The following is a 23,760-nucleotide window of genomic DNA, read 5'->3' on the forward strand; positions in this document are numbered from 1 at the left end:
TTAGCTTCAACAATTGGAGCCTAATACAACAATGTTTGGAAGTTGGGCTGGTGGATCTAGTTTCAGCCCGTTTGGGAAAGATTTGGACCTCGTTGCGTATCCACCTGGTTCTCTTGCTGTGGGCTTCCTTTGCCTGGGCCACATTCCCAATTTTTTTGTTTACTTTCCGGCATCTCCATCTAGCCCTAGGCATCTACTCTACCCTCAAGTAATTGGAGCAGCACCTTCGGCCAATCTCAAGATTCGAAATTTTGAGTTAACGGTGCTGAAATTTTGATGGGAACTCTGTGTTGATTGAAACATCGACAATTTACTAGTTCATAAAACATTATGAAATACCGGTATATTTCATAATAAGATTTTTTTTCTTTCCTGAATGTAGGAACGGAAAATTTTAAAGTTTAGCCCATAAAACATCAAAATTATAGCATCAAGGACGGAAAGTGGAAGTGATTGTCTGATTGTCTCCGTCATGAAAACACTGGCAATATGGCCAACACTTAATTGCATTAGTAATGGAATTTGCATCTCGCTAAATACTAGAAAATGAAAACTAGTTCAAAGATGTCATGCACCAGAGTTTTGATTCTCCAAGGTGTAGAAAACTAGAAATCCTTCTCTTATCTGACAAAAAAAAAAAAAATCAGACCGTCAAATAATCAGTAGTTTTGAATCACCTTCAACTTAAACTTCAGTTTAAGATAGCCAAGAACTTGTCACACTCCAATTAATAGATTATTTACCTTTACTTCACCCATTCATTAAATGAATTTAGTCTGCACCTTTTTTTGTTTTTTGAAAGGGTCTTCTGCACATGTTTTTGTAGCGAGGTCTAATTTTTGCCTTTTTCGGCATATAAAACAAGACTTAAAAAGGAAAAACGACAAATAAAAACAAAAAATTGAAAATATCTTCCTTTTTATTGTTTGGCCAAAACTACGAAAAGTAGTGTAAATTAGGGGCAAAAATAAAAAGAAAAAGAAAATAGAAGGATGAGTACGCACGTTAGATGGTCGGCGTGAAAGTCGCTAGAAGCTCATATTCTTCTTCTTCTTCTTCTTCTTCTTCTTCCCTTTGTGTATTTTGCTGCACATTTGGATCCCTGCTCTGATTTCCGCTACCAGGTAAACCCTCTCTCTTCTCTCTTCAATTTCGCTTCTATGATTCTCAGCTACGCATTCGCCTTTTTCTCATTTTTCTTCTTTATCTAGGTCGTTTTAAATTCCCGTAAGTCCGGGTTTTAGGTATAGAGACGATGATATTCATTTCACGTAGTTAATTCTTCAATCTCAATCTTATTCTCTCTTTCCACCTCAATTTGGACCTCATCGATGAAGCGAAAAATCGTATTCTACTGCCGTACTATTTGCTCAGAGCTATCCAAGCTCGGATTTGATTTGCTTTTTTTTTTTGTTTTTTTTCCTTTTGCTTTATTTGAAATGGAGTTACTGCTGGTGCTGGTTTGAGACGTGGTTATATGATTTTTTTTTTCTTTTTCAGGTCAGGTTGCTGAAAAATTGAAGAGAAATGATTTGGGGGACTATACGCCGGAAAGTCTCTTCGGTACTTTATCAAACCTCCATTGATTTTTCCGTGTCAATTTTTGATCCTAATCTGCATGCTTTAGTAGTTTTCGTGTCACAAACTCGCAATTATTGAAGCTAATAGTCATAAGTTGTTGGATGAACAGTCTCAGGTGTTGGGACAAGCGTGGAAGGTTAGGCCTGCAGCCTCCACGCCAAATTCTTACCGGACTGTGCCAAAAGAGGTACTGAAAATCGAGTTTCGGTTGCTCTTGTGTTTTGTTTTAGTTGAAAGGTTCCTTTGAGGATATATTTATTTTGGATGTGCCGTTGCAATTGCGTGTAAACATATTTCTGTTGCTATTGTGTTTTGATTGCCTCGGAGAGTCATCTGATACCTTTTAATCACATGCAGGCTTTATTCAATGGGAGAGGATTTGAGTGTATTCAGAGGTCAAGCTACCACATTGCCTTAGGTATGTTTAAGTTCATACAAGTAAGATTCGTTTTTGTTGGGGCTTCCTATTAATTTGTTTAAATTCCTACTTTGCAGGGAGTTATGCTTCAAAGCCAAGCAGGTACTGAGCTCTGTTCTTTTATATTGATGATCGATATATTCCTCTCTTTCCTGAGATCCATGTCACACTGTACTGTCAGCAATACTCTATCGTGGATACAACTTTTATCAGCCCCTGTGAGCTTTGCATGAAAATGGTTTTTGTGAACACCAGCTTTGTTGCAAGTCTTTTAGTCCTGATTATTCTTTTGAGTTCCAAACCAAATCTCTGTGTAATTTCAAAAACTCTCTCACCTTGTCTATGTGACCAAGGCTCTTTATATCTGATCTGTGGTTTTTCTGAACCTTCGTTGTGCTCCTGCTACCTGATTTTCTGTTTATGATACAAAAATTATGTATTATATACACTTCAAATTGAGGAGTGATCATGGAATCCAAGATGAAAGTGCCCTCAGTAATAGATTGATTCATACTTCTATCATTTCTTTTAGAGCCGTTTTCCATCTCTTTTGGTTGGTGTGGCATAGACCACTTTTTGGGAGTTAGAACTTGAGTTGAGTACTACCCAACAATTTGATCTTTGAAATAGAGAACAAGAGGTTCTCCAATCTTTTTGACATGGACTTTTTACATGCACTGTGCTTATACAAAACTCAGAATACGCTCCAAAGGTCTTTCCGACTTGACCCAAGAGCTATGAGATGTTTTGATGTGTTTTAAGACCTTAATCTATGGTGAGAATCAGAATGTGTGGCCTAAGCCTGCACTTAGAGTGACTGGAAGAAATATCATATTTTTATAAAAATTGCAGTCAGTTTTATTTCTGGATTGTGCAAGTCTGACGTGATGTTTCATTTTTTCTTGGTTGCAGGGTAGCTACTTCACTAATGCAAACAGAATCTTTTATCGGATTGCAGAAGAGATCATTTTCTTCAGATGGTATTTAATGAAATATGCCCACCCAATATAATCTCATGGCTCTTGATATATTTACATGTTTTTGGGCATGTGAGACTCATCATCCTTCAACTGTTGAATATTGCAGGAGACTTGGTTGAAGCTGTTGTTCCTTTCATGGGTGAATCTATTACTGATGGCACTCTGGCAACATTCCTAAAGAGTATGTTGATGCTTTTACTTTGTGTTTCTATCCAATTTCCTTCTTTGTCTGTGTGTTTTTGCATAAGTTAAGTTTTTTAGACTGATGCTGATGACATTTTGTGTGGAGAGTCTTTGTATGTGGTGTGGTTTACTCTATATATGTATTCAATTGTTTTGTAACTCACTCTTATGACACGTTTGCAGAACCTGGTGACAAAGTTGCGATTGATGAGCCTATAGCACAGATTGAAACTGATAAGGTATTTTTCTTTTCTTTGGTTGAACGATGAGGTAATTTCTTTAGATACTCTAATTCTTGAATGCAGAAGGCTTTCCACAAATTTATGTTGATTTACGTATATCTTCCCTGTTTACCACTAGGTGACAATTGATGTAGTTAGTCCTGAAGCTGGTGTTATTCAAAAGGTAATGTTTCAGCAACATCACTATAGAAGATTCTTGAAGTAGCATGTCTATAATCACTGCTTACAATCACTTGTCCTGCTTGGTACTGATGTTTTTATTTTTACCTTGAACTTGTAATGGTTAATAGTTTGTGGCTAAGGAAGGTGAGACTGTCGAGCCAGGTGTTAAGATTGCCATCATCTCAAAATCAGGTGAAGGTGTAGAGCAAGCTGCTCCATCAGAAAAGGCTTCTAGTCAGCCAGAACCTCCTAAAGAAAAGGAAACTGCCGAAAAACAAGTTCCCAAAGCAGAACCTGCCCCTGTCAAGGAGGTATTACCCAAAAGTAGAGCACCTTCTTCACAACCACCGCCTAAACATGTGGCTTCGGAACCAGTACTTCCTCCCAAAGACAGGGAAAGACGAGTAAGTTTTAGTTTCCTTGTTCATGAGAAAATGTATGAGTTTATTGCTCAACACTGGTCAAGTATAAGTTGGTTTCTACATCTACAGGTTCCTATGACAAGACTAAGGAAGCGGGTGGCAATACGCTTGAAAGATTCTCAGAATACATTTGCTCTGTTAACCACATTTAACGAGGTTGATATGTAAGTTCATTAATCCTACTATTCTGGTTGAATGATGTCTCATTTCAGAACAGCTTGTATCTTGCCTTCCTAATCTTTTCTAACTGACTTCTAAGATTAATTATTATGTAAATATGCAATATCAATCATAGAACTCTCTATTGACATCATTTTACGTAAAAATTTTGTTGAACTTGTTGCCTGTAGTAACTAATTTGGTGAATATCGTATTTGGCTCTTGAAGCACTTTCTAGTGTCTTTTTGTTATAAATTGTGAGATGGGAAAGAAGGATGTGAAAGTTTCGACTTACTTTGAAAGTGAACTAAGAAGCCACTTAATTTTAAGTTAGTTGATGACATTGTTATGCAGTTGCTGTACTTTTCTTGACATATTGATTTTCTGTATGGTGCAGGACTAACTTGATGAAGCTCCGTTCAGACTATAAGGATGCCTTTGTTGAAAAGCACGGAGTGAAATTGGGATTTATGTCGGGCTTTGTGAAAGTACGTGTGTTTTAGCATGTTGTGTATAAAGTACTGTTGTTCATTGCCAAATGAACATGGCAAGTACAAAGTATCTATACATTTTAATTTTTTTTTAACTACAGATTATGCATGTGGGCCATCAGTAAGTAAGATAATAATTTGTTTCAGGCTGCTGTTAGTGCACTCGAGCAGCTGCCAGTTGTCAATGCTGTCATTGATGGCGATGATATCATATACAGGGATTACATTGATATCAGTATCGCAGTTGGGACACCAAAGGTATGCCACTGTTCTGTTCCTTATTTTAAGAGAAATTTTATTCGAATTCATGTGGATGTAGTAACAGATTGTTATATTATATGAAATATCTAGTCAAGTTCTGTGGTTAACCTGTTCTTTCAACATAAGAAATTGTCTGGTGGGGCAACTGCATGCCTAAATTGGGGAGTGAAATCCACACACCCCATTTTGTAGTCCACACTCCCTCTTTCCATCTTTGGTTGTACTTCTTATAAAGATACAAAAGTTGAGTTACTAAAGACAAAATTGAAGTTACCAAAAAAAGAAACATGGAGTGTGGATTGTAAAATAAGGAGTGTAAATTTCAATCCCCCTTAAATTTTGTTACTGTAATGGTAAGTTCGAGTTTGCTTAGCTTCTCCTTCAACTTCTTGACATGAACATGCCTTGTCACACGAGAACTAACAAAATCAAATTCCTGTTATTGAAGGGTCTTGTTGTTCCAGTTGTCCGCAATGCTGGTGGTATGAACTTTGCTCAGATAGAGAAGGAGATCAATACTCTGGCTAAAAAGGCGGCAGATGGTTCCATATCCATTGATGAGATGGCTGGAGGCACATTCACTATATCAAACGGTGGTGTATATGGAAGCCTTTTGAGTACACCAATCATCAACCCTCCACAGGTATTGTCCTATAGACCTATACTCTGCAGAACATCACATTTAACTGTTTTTGTCTATATTTATTTATTGTTGCTTCCTCTCGCAGTCTGCTATTTTGGGCATGCACTCCATAGTGAACCGTCCCATGGTCGTTGGCGGCAATATTGTTCCCAGGCCAATGATGTACATTGCTTTGACATATGATCATCGTCTCATTGATGGAAGAGAGGCTGTTTACTTCTTGCGCCGTATAAAAGATGTTGTGGAAGACCCTCGCAGACTTCTCCTTGACGTGTAAAAGGATTAAGTGGTTGTTTGCAACTATAGGCTATGGACGGCAAGTGTGTTTGTCGATGTCTTTTTGATTGGAGAGTTGGAATGCTCTATAGGACAAGGGGATGAATCATCCTGAATGCATTTTTCCTTAATACTCGGTTACTTTGTTGTTATTCACAGGGAGTTTTAATAAAAAAAGCAAAGTTCATTTGTCAACCCAAGGAATCTGGGATTTGGCTACTAAAACATTCTGAAGTCATTCATCACGCAACTATCTCCACACCCACACATATGAAGACAGGATTAATTTTCCCTTGGCTTCAAGGATTGTAGCTGATTCATCAATCAAATCTGGAATTTGGTGATCGCTCAAATTAATTTTCTTGGAAGTGCATTAAGCATTTCTACCGCCTCATTAAGCGATGCAAAAAGGAAACTTGGAACTAAAAACTAGTTTCACCGAGGCTCTTGAAACTGAGGCCTCACAAAATTTTTGTTCCTTAATTTTCAGCTGTAGCTATTTTACATCTCAAGAACCTAATGGCAGGTGACAATGTAATATTAAGAGACTCGGCGAGGCCCTAGAGGCATTTGAGCTCTTTTTTGATACAGTTAATAACTTAATATACAAAAAACTCTTTGCATCATCTTGGGGTCATCTGCTTAGGTGACAAACAAGAATTTCAAGTCAGCTTCAGTCAATTTCCCGAGAGCCTCTGTAGAACCACCAATGGTGCTGTAGAAGGCAAAAAGGATGGTTTTAGATCCTGAATCAGGAAAATGTAGACGAAAGAACGCCAGTAAAATCTCACTTACCCCTCAAACACTAGCTCCTTCTTCTCCTGTAGCTTCAAAATCCTTTCCTCAATTGTGTTCTCAATTACAAATCTCACAATTCTGTAACATACACAACACTGTTAGAACTCCGACCTTTCAAGCAGCAAAGCATATTTGAAGGAATATTATAGGATCTACAGAATTAGACACAGAACAAGCAAGCAAAATTTGAACCTGATCGGTTTGTACTGCCCTATCCGGTGGATTCTATCTTGTGCTTGCCGCTCCACGGCTGGATTCCACCATGGGTCCATCAAGAAAACCTATAAAGTTCCAACACATGAACTTCATATGTGCTAAAAATAGAATTTTCAAAAATGCCTCTGAATCACCTGATCTTCATATGTATACCATAACTCCGACTCTCCAAGTAACTTAAAACACAGAAAATACTCACATGTGATGCGACTGTAAGATTAAGAGCAACACCTCCGGCTTTCAAGCTCATTAAGAAAATTCTGCAGTCTGGATCCTCAGTGAATCTCTTTATAGCAGTATCCCTCGCAGACATGGTCATGCTTCCAACCAACTGAACACAGTTGACACCTGACTGCAAAAATTCTTTAAATTACAGTCTGTACTTTATTACCGCAAAAACCAAAAAATGCTGTGTATAATTTAGTTTTACCTTTTGCAAGGAGTAGTGAATGAGATCCAAGAATGATGTGAACTGGCTAAAAACAATTCCCTTTGCAGAACCATCTCTTTCAACCATGAATCTGATTTCTTCTTTCTGAAGACATATAATCCGGTCAGAGTTAAAGAAAAGGATACAGGAAAGTCAGGGATGCAGTGTGCAATATAAAAGTGAAAATCGCTAACATGTACCAGGTGTCAAATATAAGGCCAAATTCAGTGGCTTTCACAACAATATCGAAAGTTATGAAGAATATAAGAAAAATGGCCTTCTCATCAATTTACGTACCAAAGCCTCTATTTTTGTGCTAGTCTGAAAATTCTCAAGCTGAATTCTGTTCAAAATGCTTGAGGATCTAAAACCCTTAATGGTAGTTTTAGTAGTCTGATTACCAGCACCCACACTTGTAGTCAGATCCACAGTAAGCAATTTTGAGCATGTAGGGCATGAAACTTGTCCCAGGGAAGCAGAAAAATCAATTAAGCATGCCTTGCAAAAGACATGTTCACAAGCAGTAACCTGGAACATCAAAGGACATAATGTAGAAGGAAATCAATAAGAGTACAGGTATTGGACCATAAACAGCGGATTGCTGAGGATGTAACTTCAAATCTTTGAAAATATTTGGTCAATCAGCTCCCTATTCACTACTACCAGAGGAGGTAAAGTAATTGATGCAAAATTAAATAAAGAAACTCTTCTCTTCGGAGAACTGCCGAGGTAAAAATCCAGAATATACATACACCAAGAGCAAAAACACATTCCTACTTCCCAACAATGAAGTTAAATAACTATTTCCAGTTTCAACTTTGTCTATTGGCCAAATTCTACTAGCAAATAATATACTTGAGCCACTCTTTCATAATCATAAAATAGTAACCATAATTGGCATCCCACAATCATGAAGGAAAAAAAAAAATCAACTTTACATGACAAAGCTATTAGCTTGAAGAAAGGATCAACTAACCACTTGATCTTCTGCTGGATCATGACAAATGCCACAAACTTTCTCAGTGTTATCAATATTAGCCTTGTTTCCATTTCTTAAAGCAGCAGTTGCAGAATACACAACAAGGTAAGGATGATCAACAGCCTATAGCGCAAGTACAAGGAAAATGAGCCATAACTACAATTCAAAATCAAGAATGCTTAAAGAATACTTCCACATTTCAACGATTATACTACCTGCCGCAAGCGTGTGAGAAGATCAAAGATGTGAGCATAATTATTCATAAGAGTTCCCGCATCAACATATCTGTATGGAACAAAACATACACCATGCCAAAGGATTTAGTAGGAAAGTTCAAGGCTATTATCAAGGCCAGTAGCCTCAAGAATCAAGATAAGCATGTATAGGCCAAAAGAGGCAAACCATTGCCCATACTAACAAAACATGATCCTATTTTTCTTTTAGATGGACTGAACTAGAACACAGTTCAAGCAACGATTCTTTGCTGGAACGTCAACTTCCTAGAAACATAAAAACAAACATATAAAACATGAGAAATTCCCAAAAAAGAAAAAGATGAAAGAGTTGACATACGTGTTAAATAATGCCTGACTATCTGTATATAATGACTCATAGTAATCTTGTTCTTTGATATCCAAGGTATCCTTCCTCAATGAAACCTACGTAAGTACAATAGAAAAGGAACATCAGAAAATCTAGACTTCAGAATTTGAAAGATAAGCATATTGCAATAAAACTCACAATTCGAGGAGGAAGTGCAAGGTCAGCAGCCCTTCCCTTTTTAGTTCGTCGCAGCACTATGTTCTTTAAGATCTTGTGTTTTAGCAATATCATGGCTCTTTTTCCATTATATGAATTTCCAAATAATTGTATTGGTGTGGCCACATTCTTGCAAGGATCAAGGATCACAATACATGTAAGCACATAAATATTTCAGTGAATATATTAAACGATGCAAAAATGACAAGAAAAAAGAAGGATAATAAATTGCAGACTCACTTTATTCCACCAACAAAAATGTCTAACAGAACTATGAGGGCAATTCGAACATTGTGGTGTGGAACTGCAAAAAGAAACCAAAAACTTATTGAACATTTAAGCCAAATGATAATTCAAATAAAAGTATAGCTATTAGATTTTTGTCCCCTTGTCCTATATGTCTAACAGTAATGTATCCAACAACTTTAGGCAGGCAAGTCATAGTAACATTCATTCTTAGGACGTACCTATGATCAAGAGTTCTGCAGTCACAGTCCTTACACAAGTAATATGAGTATGGGACTAATTGCAAGAAGCGGACCTGTGTGAATCAAATTCAAATATGTTGTTGGATGACCAAGAAACCCTGATTATAGTCAATATAACTAAGTATAGTCGACTTACCAATGAGTAAAGTTCTCCAACACGATTCTGCAGGGGCGTGCCGCTTAGAGCCCATTTATATGTAGACTCTAAAGCAAGAACAGCTTTTGCAGTATTGCAACGCCTAGATTTTATATAATGTGCCTATGTTTGAACAAGATGTCAGGCACAGTAAAAGTTAGCAGAACATTATTAAACAAAGCATGGATAGAAATCAAAGGAATCAATTTAATTGATGCAATTTCCACATCCACAATTGACTAAAAGATGCTGGTTATTATTCCTGTTATTTAAAATAGACATTATTTTATTTATCCCCATTACCATAGTACCAAAACAATTATGACGCACCTCATCCAAAATGATCCGGTTCCACTTCACAGCATGCAAAACTGAATTCTTTTTGTTCATGTCCCGTACAACATCTTCTGAATCCATATCATCATCTTTCTGCAGCTTTGATCCTTTTCTGCGAGCTCCTTTCTTCGTGCCCGAACTTCCACTGATCTTTTCTTTAGAAGGCTCACATGTCTTCTTTGATGGCAGATGCTTTTTCCTTTGTTGCTTAGACTGCTTCTCAGTTCTGATAGCATTAGGCCCACAAAAGTATTTCAAGTGGATAGACATTTTTGTCTCATAAAACAACTTCCCACAATATGGGCACTTTTCTTTGGGAGGCATCACATGCTTCCTATAATCAGCTTCAACAGTGGAGTACGTTGTAATGACAAAATCATACTCCAAGAACTGTTTGGAACTCTTCTCTCTATTGGCTCCATGATACACCAGGATCTTTGTACTTCCTTTTGAAGTAAAGCGCTCTATCTCACTTACCCACTGGCTTACAGCAACCACAGGACAAACTACAAGGGTTCCTTTAATGTGAGGCAAGCCTGTAGAGGATCCTGGTTCATAAAATGTCCAGTTGATCTCCCGTTTAGCAAGTACAAGTGCAATTGCTTGTATAGTCTTCCCCATTCCCATCTCATCAGCAAGGATTCCTCCTTTAGTTTCAGACTCTTCCTGTCTCAGAGCCCAGGCCAACCACTCCTTCTGATACCTCAGCAAAGGCATAATCAAATCAGACGGTGTCTCAGCAACTTCATTTACCACATTATTCTGAATATTGAGATCAAAATCTTCTGATGAATTCTCATCAATCCATTTATCATGCTCCTCTTCCCAGACATTCCACATTAGAATTGGCTTTCGCCCACCAGATCTTGACTTCTTTTTCTTGATTCTCCTTGTCAAGCCAAGAAAGTCGATTTCAACTGCTTTTTGTGGAGTCAATTGTAATTCATCAAAACTGCCATAATCCACTACTTCCTCTTCCGAACTTGGTTGTTCTCTTTTCTTCTTTTGCTCGACCTTCCCCTTTTTTCGCAGAGGCTGCTTCAATTTGCCCTTTGGTCTATCATTTAAGTTAATAGTCACCTCCTCATTCTGTTGGTTATCTTCACCTGCACAGAAATTCAATGTATGTCAAGCCACCTTCATAACAAACTCCAATCTTACATCAAACAGCCATTGCTTTCCTTTTCCCACCAATGCTGATTATTCGGCTGAACTTGTTATTAACAAAAAAAAAAAAATTTATCCACCAAAAAACAGCCATAGTAAACTCCACTAAAACCTTTATCAAAACAGCGATTACATAACTAAAATTCCACCACCACATTCAACAAAGACGAGTTCTTTCCAGAATTTCTCATTCATCTCTAGTTACAAAACATCAACCTCACCTTCGTGGCTTTGCTACATTTTCACCTCAATCAATTTACCAACCAAAACAAACAAACAATCAATTTACCTTCACTATCAGACGCCGAAGACGAATCCAAAGAAATGGGCAAGTAGATTTCCTCATCAGAGCTCCCACTGCTCTCGCTATTCCCATCCTCCTCACGCTGCTCAATCCCTGCTTTCCACAACCAATTCCAACGCACATTTTTTAGGGCAAACTTCCCAGTTCCCACACAAAATTAAACCCACCACCACACAACAACAAAAAAAACCCAAAACAAAAATCACATCTCCCACCCCAAATTCCTCACCAACATTCATAAATTTCAATACTTTAGACTACAAAACCTTTTCGGCAACCGAAAAGTCCCCAACTTTTTTTTTTGTAGCGGACAAACTAAGCAGATATAACAAAATGGGAGTCTGGGCACATACCATCGGAATCGGCGCCGGAGAGCCTTTTACGAGAACGGAGCTCCATTAGGGAATTAGGGTTTTGCCGATCACCGGGAAAAAAAAAAAGAGGGTTCTTGATTGCGAGTCAGAGAGACAAAAAAATCGTCAAAGGGATCGGCGGGAAAGTGCCATTATTATATAGCATGGGAAGCAGCGGGAACTTAATACACGTCGCCAACTGGAGGGGCTGGGATTTAGTGCGGCTGCGGTAGGGAGTAGAGAGATCTAGACGGTTGGTTTGTGGGAGCTGGAGCTGAGTAGAGGGTCGGGATTGCATCAGGTGGTGGGAAGGGGGTGGAATTGCGACACGTAAGGGGTTTCGGAGGGACGCGACTCTTTGGAACTTGGTTCCTTGGAATTAACTTCCATGGAAAATTAGTCTTGCCTTTTCTGTCGTTTTGGAGGATAATTAGGGATGTCAATCGTCCTATGCAAGCTTTTCTTGTCAAACATTCCTTTGCAAGCTTTGTTTTTATACTAATTTTAAGATAAAAATAGAAGAGTCGGCTAGTCAAAGCACGGTACGGATTCGTCTTTCTTAACTTTGGCTCGAGTTAACCACGGTAACTGGCGTAGTGGTTCTTGTCTAGTTGGGTGTACTCTCAAATCTAGGTTCGAACCCCAAAACTGTCAAAATGACCAGACACTGTGCTGCAATGCATAGTTGGAGCATTCATTTCACATGCGTTGAAAGTCAAAAAAAAAAAAACTTTGGCTCGAGTTATCTGATTAAACACGTCTTATATGTGTAGCTCACTAGCGTTTATAACTAAATTTTGACAAAATAGTGTGGCAAAAGTTTCATGTTCGACTTATTCTTTTCCGACTTAATTTTAAAGAAAACTTCTTCTGTTTATAATTTGGTCTATTTTCATGACGTTAGGACTATGTACGATAACAATGATACGCTTTTGTCTCTTTTCAACCCCTAGCCTATTAGTAATACTGTTTTGGTCAGCGTGTTTCATTTTTCCACCAACTAGCTCACTTTCTCTAAGAAATGGCAAAATACAAAATAGAAAAGGACACAAAATAGCATGCCTTGACTAGATAGCATATAGAATACCTCCATAATTTATATCAGATTCCCAAACAAGTGCAACAATATTGGAAGTATACCGGATGTGTTGAAGGAATGAGTGAAGCTTTATTGGGCTGGAGTGCTTTATATGATCAATGGCCTAAATGTAGGGAGTTGAGCCACATGAAGTAACTTAATTTGGAGATTTTAGTGCATAGGCAAGTGTTATGGATTAAGCAAACTACATGGATTGAAAATGCAATTTGACCAAATTGTAGCCCATTTTTAGGTAATGGTTTGCATTGATATTGATAATACAATTGATTTCTGATACTTCAGAGCCTCAATGTGGCTAAATACATGTAGTAACTTCACTAAATAAACTCTCACTTCAAGTATTTAACACTGATGCTTTAAGCATGCAGTTGTTTCTAAATCAAACAAGTCTTAATGTCTACCACCTCCACCGGATCCACTTCCACTGCCAGCTCCTTGACCAGAACCAGAACCAGCACCAACTCCAATACCAATCCCAATTCCAATTCCGAATCCTCCTCCGTGGCCACCGCCTCTACCTCCGCCAACTCCACCACCACTTCCGCCACCTATGCCTCCTCCACCTCCAACACCTCCGCCTTGGCCTGAACCACCACCCAAACCGCCCCCTCCTCCTGCTCCTCCACCACCACCTCCTCCTGCACCTCCTCCGCCACCAATGCCTCCACCAACTCCGCCGCCTGCACCAAAACCTCCTCCTTGGCCAGAACCACCACCCACACCACCACCGCCTCCTGATCCTCCGCCACCACCTCCTCCTACACCTCCACTAGCTCCACCGCCTACACCACCGCCGGCACCAAAACCTCCTCCATGTCCAGAACCACCGCCAACACCACCACCGCCTCCAGATCCTCCACCACCTCCTCCTCCTAGACCTCCACCTCCACTAGCTCCACTGCCTACACCACCGCCGGCACCAAAACCTCCTCCTTGACCAGAACCACCACCCACACCACCACCGCCTCCCGATCCACCGCCACCACCTCCTCCTAGACCTCCACCTCCTCCAGCTCCACCACCTACGCCGCCCCCAGCTCCAAAGCCTCCTCCTTGCCCTGAACCACCGCCAACTCCACCACCACCTCCGCTACCACCGCCTCCACCAGCACCACCTCCTACACCTCCGCCAGCTCCACCGCCTACACCTCCTCCAGCTCCAAAACCTCCACCATGACCTGCCCCACCCCCAACACCACTTCCTCCACCAGCCCCACCACCACCACCAAAGCCACCGCCAGCTCCGCCACCAATACCACCTCCGGCTCCTCCACCATGACCTCCACCTCCACCAATACCACCTCCAGCTCCTCCACCACGACCTCCACCGCCACCAAAACCTCCTCCCCCTCCAATGCCACCACCCCTACCACGACCAGAGCGACCACCACAGCGGCGACCCCATCCACAATCATCATCACGAAATCTAGCTTTGTCAACCTTGTCATCACCCTGAGCGAACATAGCACTCAACTGGAAGACAATGCAGAGCACAAGAAGACTCGAAGACAGCCATTTCCGAGAGACGCCCATGTCTTCTTTTCTCTCAAGGCGATTGAATTATCAGCTAGCTGGATTAGCTTGCTCTGCTCTGTTCGATTAATACCATCTCCTTTATATAGGCTTCATGTCGATCACCAGCCACTTATACACTGATAACACCAAAAAGCTTTTAATGTGTGCATGTTCAAGCCTTCATTGGACGCGTCGGAACCGTTGGGGAATTGGCGGGAACAATAAATGGGAAATAAGTCAAATTAGACGATGACCTGGGTTCATAAATATCTATAACGACCATTTGACTTTGGCTCAAGTCTCACCCTGAATCTTATTCGAAAGGCAATTGATTTTAACAGTTGGGACCTAGCGTATTCTCTTTCTCCAAATCCATTAGATATAAATGATTGCATGCTTAGATACCTAACTACTTAATTGGTGTGAGGCCAGAGATACTGAAGACTTGAAGTCGGTCAATTCTAGCTAGCTAGCTAGCCACCGACGCTGGACCATTATTGAGGGGTTGATATGTAGCTGAGATTAAATGAAGTTAATGAACACTACCTACCCCTTCTGCAAATTGCAAATCCAAGTGGCCTCGTCCAGTGGGATCTCGATGGTGTTCGATCTCCATATATATACTCGACAAGTGAAAATAGATGAACATGGTTCCTGACGTGGATATTTATGGCGGCAGTGGCCAGTGTGCAGTGGTATGATGGGCAATAGTATGTCTCGGACACGCTATTTCTTATAGTAAATATCTCAAAACCAGACATTCTTCGACACATGCATGTTTCTCCTACATGTTAATTTTAAGTAGCATTTTGTCGATCTTAACCACAAGTTAAAGGTTGTCTAAGCTGTAACTTATCATGAAAATCTTGTAATTAAAGTGTACAATATTTTCAAAATGGTAAATTGAATTTTCATTTGAGTAATTGATGAAAGTAGCAATTGTATGTATGTAGGTCATACCATGATTGTATTGTAAATATCTCATCTCACTAAGAAATGCGATCCATGTATCTTTTCTTATCAATTTAGGCCGATCTAGATGTAGCTCCATGACAAGTAGAGATCTACTGAGATTAGTGTTCCTCAAAAATCCACAGTGTTTTGCTTTTATGAATTCACCGGAGGTAGTTTGGTTGAAAGTTGAAACTATTGTTTCAGATAATGATATACCAGCATTTTGTAGTCAATCAAGCTTTAATGTACCTCAACTATTAGATCTTTTACTGTCTTTGATTAACGTCTTCTATATCTATGATGGAGGGGAGGCTGACTTAGGTAAGAAATTGTAGGGTTTGTGATCTGGGAGATAGTGTGTCGAAATTAGTCAACTTTGTAGTCCCCTTCACTACTTCAGTGCCATAATATTTGCATTTACTAGGTTCTATGAAATTTGTCAGGTAATGCAGTAGCTTAGAGACTAAGAGCTGTATACAATGCACGTATTCTGGATGTTTTACATATTCATACGAGGTGCTTTTAGTGTGTTTATGTTTGTAATTGCTTGCGAGATTCTGGTTAGATGCAACTGCTATAACAAAATGCTCAGTCTGGCCAAAACGGTATTCCGTATTCATCAGTAACCTCGATCTTCTGCTAGCCAAAGAGATGTAAACTCAGTGCTTGTGGACATTCTATGCTGTAAAGAATGACAGTATCTAACAGCGCTTAATTTACTCAAGAGGAACAGAGTTGGGCTAAATATATGTTTTTGATTAAAAATGGTGGAAAAAGAAGAAAGAATACAGGATCCATGAGTTTCATAATGGATCACACAAAAAGAAATGAATCATTCCTCGATAAGCGCAACCAACCTCCCTAGAAGTATAGTCTGGAAATGGCTTGAGTTAAGCCCTGACTACAACTTCTGCAGACATATATATCTTCTTTCCTAGTTCACATCTAAGGCCCTGACAACCACTCTCGACAGTTTACAAAGCTACTAATTTTGCTTACAGAGGCCGAGTTCGCCGGCCTGATGCCCGACCACACAGAAGTGCATTCTTTGGAATTGGATATTCATCTCTCCATGAATTCGCTGGTGAGTATACACGAAGATAGAACTGCTGGCCTAAGTACTGTCTTGCCCAATTCTCAGATCTCACATTCCACATTCCCACATTATCCAAAGGCACGTAAATTGCAGTCCATGAGTTGGGATACACCTGTGAAATGTCGAATTGAGGTCAGAAAAGTCACATTAAAACAAACCATGAACACATAACTTACATAGTTATTAGGACAACTACTGCTAAACTTAGCCAATTTTTTTTTGTCATGTGTAAGAATATTTGGGAAATATTTGTCGAGTTTACCTGAACAGTGCAACGAGAAACAGTGTCCTGCAGATTGTATCTTAATCTGCTTGCTGGTGTCCACTCTCCACCATCCATACTGTCCATATCAAAACCATCTTGTTTAAGAAACTTAACAAACAGCGAAAATAGTTCATTTGAACTTCTGAAATAGAAAAGTTGACTTACCCAACAACAAAGAAACTATAACCATCAATGTGCCATGACTGCAAAGTCTCCTCCGGATTCTCAAACACGAGTTCAACAAAGGCTCGGAAATCAGCATGCATGACAGAAGTCTGGAGATAAGCACCACCACCAGTGGGGCTATCTGTGATGCTTCCAATGGAGAATACTCCGGAGATCTTGAAGTAGTCAGCAACTTTAAGTGGTGTGTCAGGTTGGAGGAAGGAGACACTATTTACAGCATATCTTTGCTTGCCATTGATTAACGGAGCAGAGTTTGTAAGCCTGATTGTACGGGTGGTGTTGATCAATCCATAATGATATGAGCCTTGAGGGTTAGGCCTCGGTCCGCTTGCTGTCAAATTCCGCCTGATTAGATACATAGAACACATGATTTCAGAGAGGTTCATTTTTTGTGCATATCACATTCGATACTTAATAGGTATAGAATTACAATTTCCTAAATGAAGATTGAAGTTTGATACATGTATAATACTATGACTGGAATGATAGTGCAAAAGATATAATCTTTTTGTATGACATCTCATACTTACCAAAATAAATGAACAAGGCAGAATCTATTTCAAAAGTTAGACTACCAATACAAGGTATATGCTCTCTAACAGAACACAATGATGACATTAAGTACCTGAAAGACCGAGCCTGTTCAAGAGACCAGTCAACCTGAGTAGTTGGGCCACCAGGTGGAGGACCAGAAACACTTCCCGCTGAGTTACTGTAGTGAAGAATGGAGGTTGCAGAGAGCACTTGTGAAGTGAAACGCGTAGAGACAACAATGTAGTAATCTTGTGGTGGTTGATCAGCTGTGACCAGAACAGAGTAGGACTGCCCCAAATGAATGTCAAGAGAGCTGTACGTGTTTTGCAAGGTGTGAATGCCTTCCACCTCAACCAGCAGCATCTTGTGACCTTGGATTCTGAAATTGATGGATGTTGCAATTCCAACATTTGATATTCTGAACCTGTAAGTGTTGCCTGAAAAGCAAGTATAACACATGAATCAAAGTTGTGAGTCTTCTCTTGTATTCCAGAATCCAGACCACACACGCAAATGGTTCTTAACTTGTATTGACTAGCTACCTTGATCAACTGTATATGTATTCCCATTTGATCCTCGGCCATTGATGAGAAGTCCGTCGGGGAAGGGAAGATTATTCCCACCATCTAAAATTGCCTTCAAATCCTGTAACATACAGACAAGCCCATCAATTAACATAAATCAAATGCCTCATTTTCTACTAGATCTGTGGTCAAAGTTAACACATATTTACTACAGATTCAAACAATATTCCACGTAATCAATTAACCAATTGTTCCAGATTGTCAGCCTAGCAATGGCAGCGGATTTGTGAATTTTCTTTGTGAAGGCAGGAAAATACAATAAGGTGCCTACTTTGGCCCCTATGAGGCATTTCATCTAGCACCTTGTATTCATTTCAAGGAAACTATATGACTAAACTAAGTGGCCGGGCCAAATTAAATCAATAGGGACAACTTTGCAGCTTGGTGAGATAGACGCCACTAGCTCCTAAATAGACTATCCGATTAGAAAACATTTCCTCATAAATTGCACTTCTTTGTGATGCAACATCAAAACGTGTTCGTGGATAATTAATTAACATAACCTCCAAGCAATGCTACTTACAGTGTGATTTTGCTTGAACCAGTCTCCGGCCAGAATGGTGAAATCTCCAGCAGGAGGAGGAAAAGGTACCGGAATACGAGGTCGGCTTGCTATTTTGATGCCACCAAATCCTCCTGCAGCTTTGTGGAAGGCAAGGGAAGGAAAGTAAAAGTAACTTCCAATTTGATCCTTGACCTGGAGAACATAGGTGAAGTTCTGTCCTGGTGGGATGGGACAATTTGTGCCAAAGACCCCATCTTGCCATGAGTTCCTTCTCTGCTGCACTCCATTCCTACACAACAATTGCAGCATTTAGTGGTCACACCAATTATCATTAGAGTTTTAGGCAATCAAAGGTGTTCACTTTATGTCACATGCAATTGGCCCAAGTACTATATTCAACTAAAGTGACTAAAACATGCATATTCAATAGGTGATTGAATCATGCCTTCACTTTTTAATAAGCTAAAAGCATTTATACAGTTAGTAACTGGTGCTTAGCAATAGACAATATATGCATTTATAAGGGAGAAGAGCACTAACCAAGAAAGGAGAAAAGGTTCATCCAAGCTGTTGAAAACACTGATAATAAGGTTATCATTGGTGACAGAATCAATCTGTGGCCCTGGGAATTGCCCATTTATCAATATCCCCTGCAATTTGTTTGAAAACTCATTTTAGCAGTGACTCATTGTTCTTTTCCTCAATACAAAAGATACCCAGATGAGAGGAACTGCACAAAGACAAAATGTGCTTGTTTGTGTGTGTAACTGTGTATGAATATGAGAGAGAGAGAGAGAGAGAGAGAAATTACCTGCTGTTTTACACCAAGGGGATAGATATCACCATAGGTGACATTCCAGTTGTAGAACCTATATGGATCTTCCCCATTAGTGAAGCTCACAGTAAGCAAAGCAACCAATAAGACACAACACACACTTGTGTAGAGTCCCATATGAGCTTTCTTCTCTTCTTCTCCCAAAACCCAATCTTATATCTCTTCCTGAAAGAAATGGAGATAACAAATGGGACTACTGAAATGCAAATATGAACCTTCAAGAAGAGATAAAGATTCAGTCTTTGCCTCTCTTTCCCACTGTAAAGCCCTCACCTTCCTCTGCTTTTTCTTTCTTCTTTAATTTTCTTTCAGGAAAGAAAAAGAAGGTGTTATATAGAGGGTTCTCAGAAGCGGCTAGTCTAGTCTGTTATCTATAATGCTGGATCTGTCTTTGCTTTTCTTGATGGGATTTGGTCTTTTGTTTTTAGAAAGAAAAAATGGCCAATTGTTAGTGTCTATGAGCTGTATCTGTATGAAAGATTAGTTCTTGGCATCTTGCAGTCACTGCCTCTGTCCATGCCGCGTATCTTGGACTGAGTGAAGTAAATCTAAAATTTTTGGTCTTTTTCTTTTCAAAATAGCTATTCTATTTAATTATTGGGAAAATATAGAGATTTCTTGATTTGTCTCTTGGGATTTTCGGAAAGTCACTTCCTTGGTTGCTTCATTTGCTTATGTAGAAATCATTTTTAAGTAAAAAGAGCTTAACATTTATCATGTGTATAGTAAAATTCTTAATCCATATTATTATGTTGCATTTTCACTGAAACATCGCTTCGAAACACTTCTTGCTAATTTAGAGTTAATTATTTTATAATACGAAGCCAAATTGTTTGAATGAAGGTTTAGGTTTAGATCTCGGATTTCCGATTTAACAGGTTCTGCATAGTACAGTTAGTACTGGTGCAGCTGCGATGTAACATGACCTATGGTGGTATCTTAATTATACCATGAGCCTTTGTCTTTGATGAGCAGACAATATGATAATGGATTGGTTACTCCTCCTGAGTCCTGACTTCAAGCACTGAATCAGAAGTTGGACAATGAAATTAGAATGATGCCCATGCATTAAAAAAGGGCAACAGATCTTACTGACCATGGAAGACTTGGGTTCCAAAACATTAATTTAACATGCAGCAAGCTGGCCATGTACACATTTTATATGTTAATATTCTATGCTTATAGTCAAGATTAGTGTACTTCCCAGATTCACAAAGCTACTAAGCTCCTTCTGTTTCATGGCTTTTAGTAGTTTAGCATTTTGTTTAAGCAACCCACCGACACAATAAAGTGTTTTCTAATCCATTTATAACCTGAAATATTGGTTCAAGTGCATATGTTTTAGTATGGGATCTCTATTCCCAACTCAAATGATTATTGCTCTGGATATTGTAAGATTATTGTGTTATAATGTTAATGAAGATCTCCGAGAGAAAATACAAGTATGTGTCATAAGTGATTTTCTAGTATAAACAATTGACAATTGACGCGTTTTCTACTTCTGTTCTGTCATCGGCATTTACTAGAATAAATACCATGAGCTAGTCAACACCATCTGCTTCTGAGTACTGCCAAAGCTACACTTGTGTAGTTGTGTTCATTCCGGTTTTGGTTCCCTAAACCCAAAAAGTTATGTGGAGTAGTTGATGTACGTCTTTAGCTAATCAATTTAGAAATATGTCTGTATAAGTGCTTTATATTTTATGTAGTTTTAAATTTATATTATTTTCTAAATGAAGATTAAATAGTTTATATGTATTTATAAATTACATAAAATAACTTAAAATGAATGTTTTAAATTAGAGTTAATTGTAATTTGATTAAAATCCAAAAGCTAGACCCTATATTGATTGTAGTCCGCATCAATTTTTTTATTAATTGTGGTCCAATGACTCAGCTGCCACCTCAGTAATAAATCTTTTCCATCTTCTTGACTCAACCCTCATCAATTTTTCTTTCTTACATGACTAATATGCCCTTATTGAATGTCTTTGCACATAAAAGACAAGAATGAATAGGATTAAAATTAGCAATCTGATTAATAATTTAATATCATATTTGATATATGTCTTTCTTAAATTATTCTTATTGATCTAGCATAAAATTATGGAATCATCAATACTATATTTAATGTAAATCATTCCTAAAATTATTCTAATTTAAAAGAAGTTTTTTATAAGTTAGGAATCTTTGTAAAGCAATTTTTTGATAATGCTTTTCTTCTTCAACACCAAAGCTTCTATGGCTATGGCTGTTATGGCTCTTGTATGTAATGTTATGTTTTTTATGAATGTGATTCTCCTTCTTTAACATTGAAGTTTTCTATGGTCAAGGTATTTTTTTGTCGGTCCTATACGATTGTGATCATTTTGGTGTTCGATTTTATATTTTTTCCTTCCATCCGTAGGTGGTAGCTCTTGTTCATTTTGATCTTCTTCTTCTTCTTCATTTTTTCTTTTTACATTTCGTTCTTAACTGACCTTTAACCTAGAAAGGAAAACACACACACACACATGTATATATATATGTATTGTTGGTTGACAAACCACTATTGTAATCTTGTTCTAAGGTAAACATTATGCAATTTTTGTAACCACTGCAAGTGGCCTAGTGGTTTTTGCCTAGTTGGGTGTGCTCCCCAACCTAGGTTCGAATCCCGAAGCTGTCAAAGTGGCCAGGCACTGTGTTGCAATGCACAGTTGGAGCATTTCACATGCGCCGAAGGAGTTTATCTTGGGCCTAGGAAGCCTTTGGGTTCCTCTTGACAAAGTAAAAAATTATGCAATTTTTGTGGTAGATGTATTAAGAGCTCCAAAATTTTGCATTTCAGTATACCTCATAAATAGGTAGTTTTTCTCACCGTATGTATCTCGATTAATATTTATACCTACAATAGAAAAAAACTAATTTGTAAATTCATATCTCTTGCTTAGTTACATATCTCAATTACAGTAATCGAATAATATTAATCCGTAAACATATATCTCTTACTTAGGTACATATCTCTTATTTATGGTATACCTACAATAGAAGAAATCTAATCCGTAAATTTGTATCTCTTACTTAGGTACATATCTCGATTATTGGAATCAAATAACATTAATCCATAATCGTATATCTCTTACTTAGGTACATATCTCTTACTTATGGTATACCTACACTAGAAGAAATCCTTAAACTTATATCTCTTACTTATGTTATACGTATCTTTTAGCTAGAATGTTTTGATGAACTTTTTTTTGTACCTCCTAGTTAGGTTGATTTCCCATCTTTATTTACTAATTTTATAATACTAATTATATTTTGAATTATTTGCAGGCTCATCATAAGTTCAAAATTCAAATTGTAAAAAAAGGAATAAATTAATGCTTAAAAGCAATTAATTTGTTTCTATATTTAACTCAAGGGGCAAAATGGGCATGAAAATATAATGACAAAAGTCAATGGACCTAGATTGATAAGAAAATTACCTATAGACTGCATCCATTATGAAGGAATGAAATTGGACTTATATTCAAAAACCTCTTTAAATTATAGAGAGTCTCATCTCGCTCTCTATATTTAAGAGCCACTTTACGAGTCTGGTGCAGTTGTTAAAATTGATAAAAAACTAAACATGCTCTCTAAAATAGCTAAAGAGTCAAAATAGAGAGTCTGTTAAAGATGCTCGAATGTCACTATTACAATACAATACTAAAAAGGTGGAGCATTATCCCACCACACCAAATTAGAATAAGACGTACCATGATTTGCCAAAGCATTAACTATTTTATTCCCTTCCTGAAAAATATGAAAAGCTCTAAAGTTCCACTGAGAAATTTCGTATAAGCAATTTAACCAACAAACTCAAAGAGACCAAGGGACAAGAGAAGGCGTACAAATATAATTAAGTACTAGAGATGAATCAACTTCCAACCAAATATGTTTTCAATCCCGAACCCAAGCAAACTCAATAGCCTTTATGAGAGTCATTATCTCTGTTGCAATCGAACTAGGAATCTTAAGATTTAAGACAAAAGCACCAAGAAATTTACCCTTATAATTCCAAAAAATAGCACCACAACCACCAACTCACTCTTCATATTTCCATGATTCATCTCACTTTTCATATTTTCATGATTCATCGTAATTAATGTTTTAATGTTAATGAAAATCTCCAGAGAAAATACAAGTCTATGTCATAGGTGATTTTCTAGCATAAACAATTGACAATTGACGCGTTTTCTTTTGTTATCGGCATTTACTAGAAGAACCACCATGAGCTAATCAACCCATGGGCTCATCTGCTTCTGGGAACTGCCAAAGCTACACTTGTGTTCATCCTGGTTTTGGTTCATTGGACCCAAAAAGTTATGTGGAGTAGTTGAAGTATGTATTAGCCCAAAATTGAAGAAAGTTTTATG

General features: G+C 38.3%; 4 protein-coding genes across 4 annotated transcripts; 1 reads left to right on the forward strand and 3 right to left on the reverse strand.

Moving 5' to 3' along the window:
• Nucleotides 1-974: 974 nt before the first annotated feature.
• Nucleotides 975-6,043, forward strand: LOC112185831 (dihydrolipoyllysine-residue succinyltransferase component of 2-oxoglutarate dehydrogenase complex 2, mitochondrial). The gene is made up of 15 exons (XM_024324154.2): nt 975-1,124; nt 1,501-1,563; nt 1,691-1,768; nt 1,939-1,999; nt 2,077-2,101; nt 2,912-2,979; nt 3,086-3,160; nt 3,346-3,401; nt 3,523-3,567; nt 3,695-3,970; nt 4,058-4,152; nt 4,545-4,635; nt 4,786-4,896; nt 5,348-5,542; nt 5,628-6,043. The coding sequence occupies exons 2-15, from the start codon at nt 1,528-1,530 to the stop codon at nt 5,817-5,819; spliced, it is 1,404 nt and encodes a 467-aa protein (XP_024179922.1). The 5' UTR covers nt 975-1,124; nt 1,501-1,527; the 3' UTR covers nt 5,820-6,043.
• A 116-nt stretch (nt 6,044-6,159) lies between these two features.
• On the reverse strand, nt 6,160-12,118 carry LOC112185830 (DNA repair protein RAD16). Its single transcript, XM_024324152.2, has 16 exons — nt 11,785-12,118; nt 11,417-11,524; nt 9,955-11,066; nt 9,625-9,747; nt 9,468-9,541; nt 9,241-9,304; nt 8,983-9,129; nt 8,815-8,900; nt 8,457-8,526; nt 8,239-8,364; nt 7,560-7,790; nt 7,263-7,367; nt 7,032-7,184; nt 6,809-6,897; nt 6,614-6,694; nt 6,160-6,533 (listed from the first exon to the last, which is right to left on the reverse strand). Exons 1-16 carry the CDS (start codon nt 11,828-11,830, stop codon nt 6,461-6,463), a joined length of 2,688 nt encoding a protein of 895 aa, XP_024179920.1. The 5' UTR covers nt 11,831-12,118; the 3' UTR covers nt 6,160-6,460.
• Nucleotides 12,119-13,273: 1,155 nt separating this feature from the next.
• On the reverse strand, nt 13,274-14,416 carry LOC112184998 (glycine-rich cell wall structural protein 1). The gene has a single exon (XM_024323214.1). The coding sequence runs from the start codon at nt 14,414-14,416 to the stop codon at nt 13,274-13,276; it is 1,143 nt and encodes a 380-aa protein (XP_024178982.1).
• Nucleotides 14,417-16,087: 1,671 nt separating this feature from the next.
• LOC112189956 (L-ascorbate oxidase homolog) lies at nt 16,088-19,870 on the reverse strand. The gene is made up of 8 exons (XM_040515376.1): nt 19,334-19,870; nt 19,063-19,172; nt 18,541-18,811; nt 17,976-18,078; nt 17,525-17,870; nt 16,879-17,244; nt 16,711-16,789; nt 16,088-16,560 (listed from the first exon to the last, which is right to left on the reverse strand). The coding sequence occupies exons 1-8, from the start codon at nt 19,472-19,474 to the stop codon at nt 16,348-16,350; spliced, it is 1,629 nt and encodes a 542-aa protein (XP_040371310.1). The 5' UTR covers nt 19,475-19,870; the 3' UTR covers nt 16,088-16,347.
• Nucleotides 19,871-23,760: the final 3,890 nt, after the last annotated feature.

This window comes from Rosa chinensis, chromosome 2, assembly GCF_002994745.2.
Source record: "Rosa chinensis cultivar Old Blush chromosome 2, RchiOBHm-V2, whole genome shotgun sequence".
NCBI lineage: Eukaryota > Viridiplantae > Streptophyta > Magnoliopsida > Rosales > Rosaceae > Rosa > Rosa chinensis.

Bases quoted from the DNA above. Each gene is read 5' to 3' on its own strand.
- LOC112185830 (XM_024324152.2), bottom strand. From the start codon at position 11,830: ATGGAGCTCCGTTCTCGTAAAAGGCTCTCCGGCGCCGATTCCGATG. The intron at 11,525-11,784 runs GTATGTGCCCAG...TGTGGAAAGCAG, and splicing joins CTCCGGCGCCGATTCCGATG to GGATTGAGCAGCGTGAGGAG. The intron at 9,130-9,240 runs GTGAGTCTGCAA...GATCCTTGCAAG, and splicing joins ATTTTTGTTGGTGGAATAAA to AATGTGGCCACACCAATACA.
- LOC112185831 (XM_024324154.2), top strand. From the start codon at position 1,528: ATGATTTGGGGGACTATACGCCGGAAAGTCTCTTCG. The intron at 3,161-3,345 runs GTATGTTGATGC...ACACGTTTGCAG, and splicing joins TCTGGCAACATTCCTAAAGA to AACCTGGTGACAAAGTTGCG. The intron at 3,971-4,057 runs GTAAGTTTTAGT...CTACATCTACAG, and splicing joins CCAAAGACAGGGAAAGACGA to GTTCCTATGACAAGACTAAG.
- LOC112184998 (XM_024323214.1), bottom strand. From the start codon at position 14,416: ATGGGCGTCTCTCGGAAATGGCTGTCTTCGAGTCTTCTTGTGCTCTGC.
- LOC112189956 (XM_040515376.1), bottom strand. From the start codon at position 19,474: ATGGGACTCTACACAAGTGTGTGTTGTGTCTTATTGGTTGCTTTGCTT. The intron at 19,173-19,333 runs GTAATTTCTCTC...AACAAATTGCAG, and splicing joins CCCTTGGTGTAAAACAGCAG to GGGATATTGATAAATGGGCA. The intron at 16,561-16,710 runs GTAAACTCGACA...GACATTTCACAG, and splicing joins TTTCTCGTTGCACTGTTCAG to GTGTATCCCAACTCATGGAC.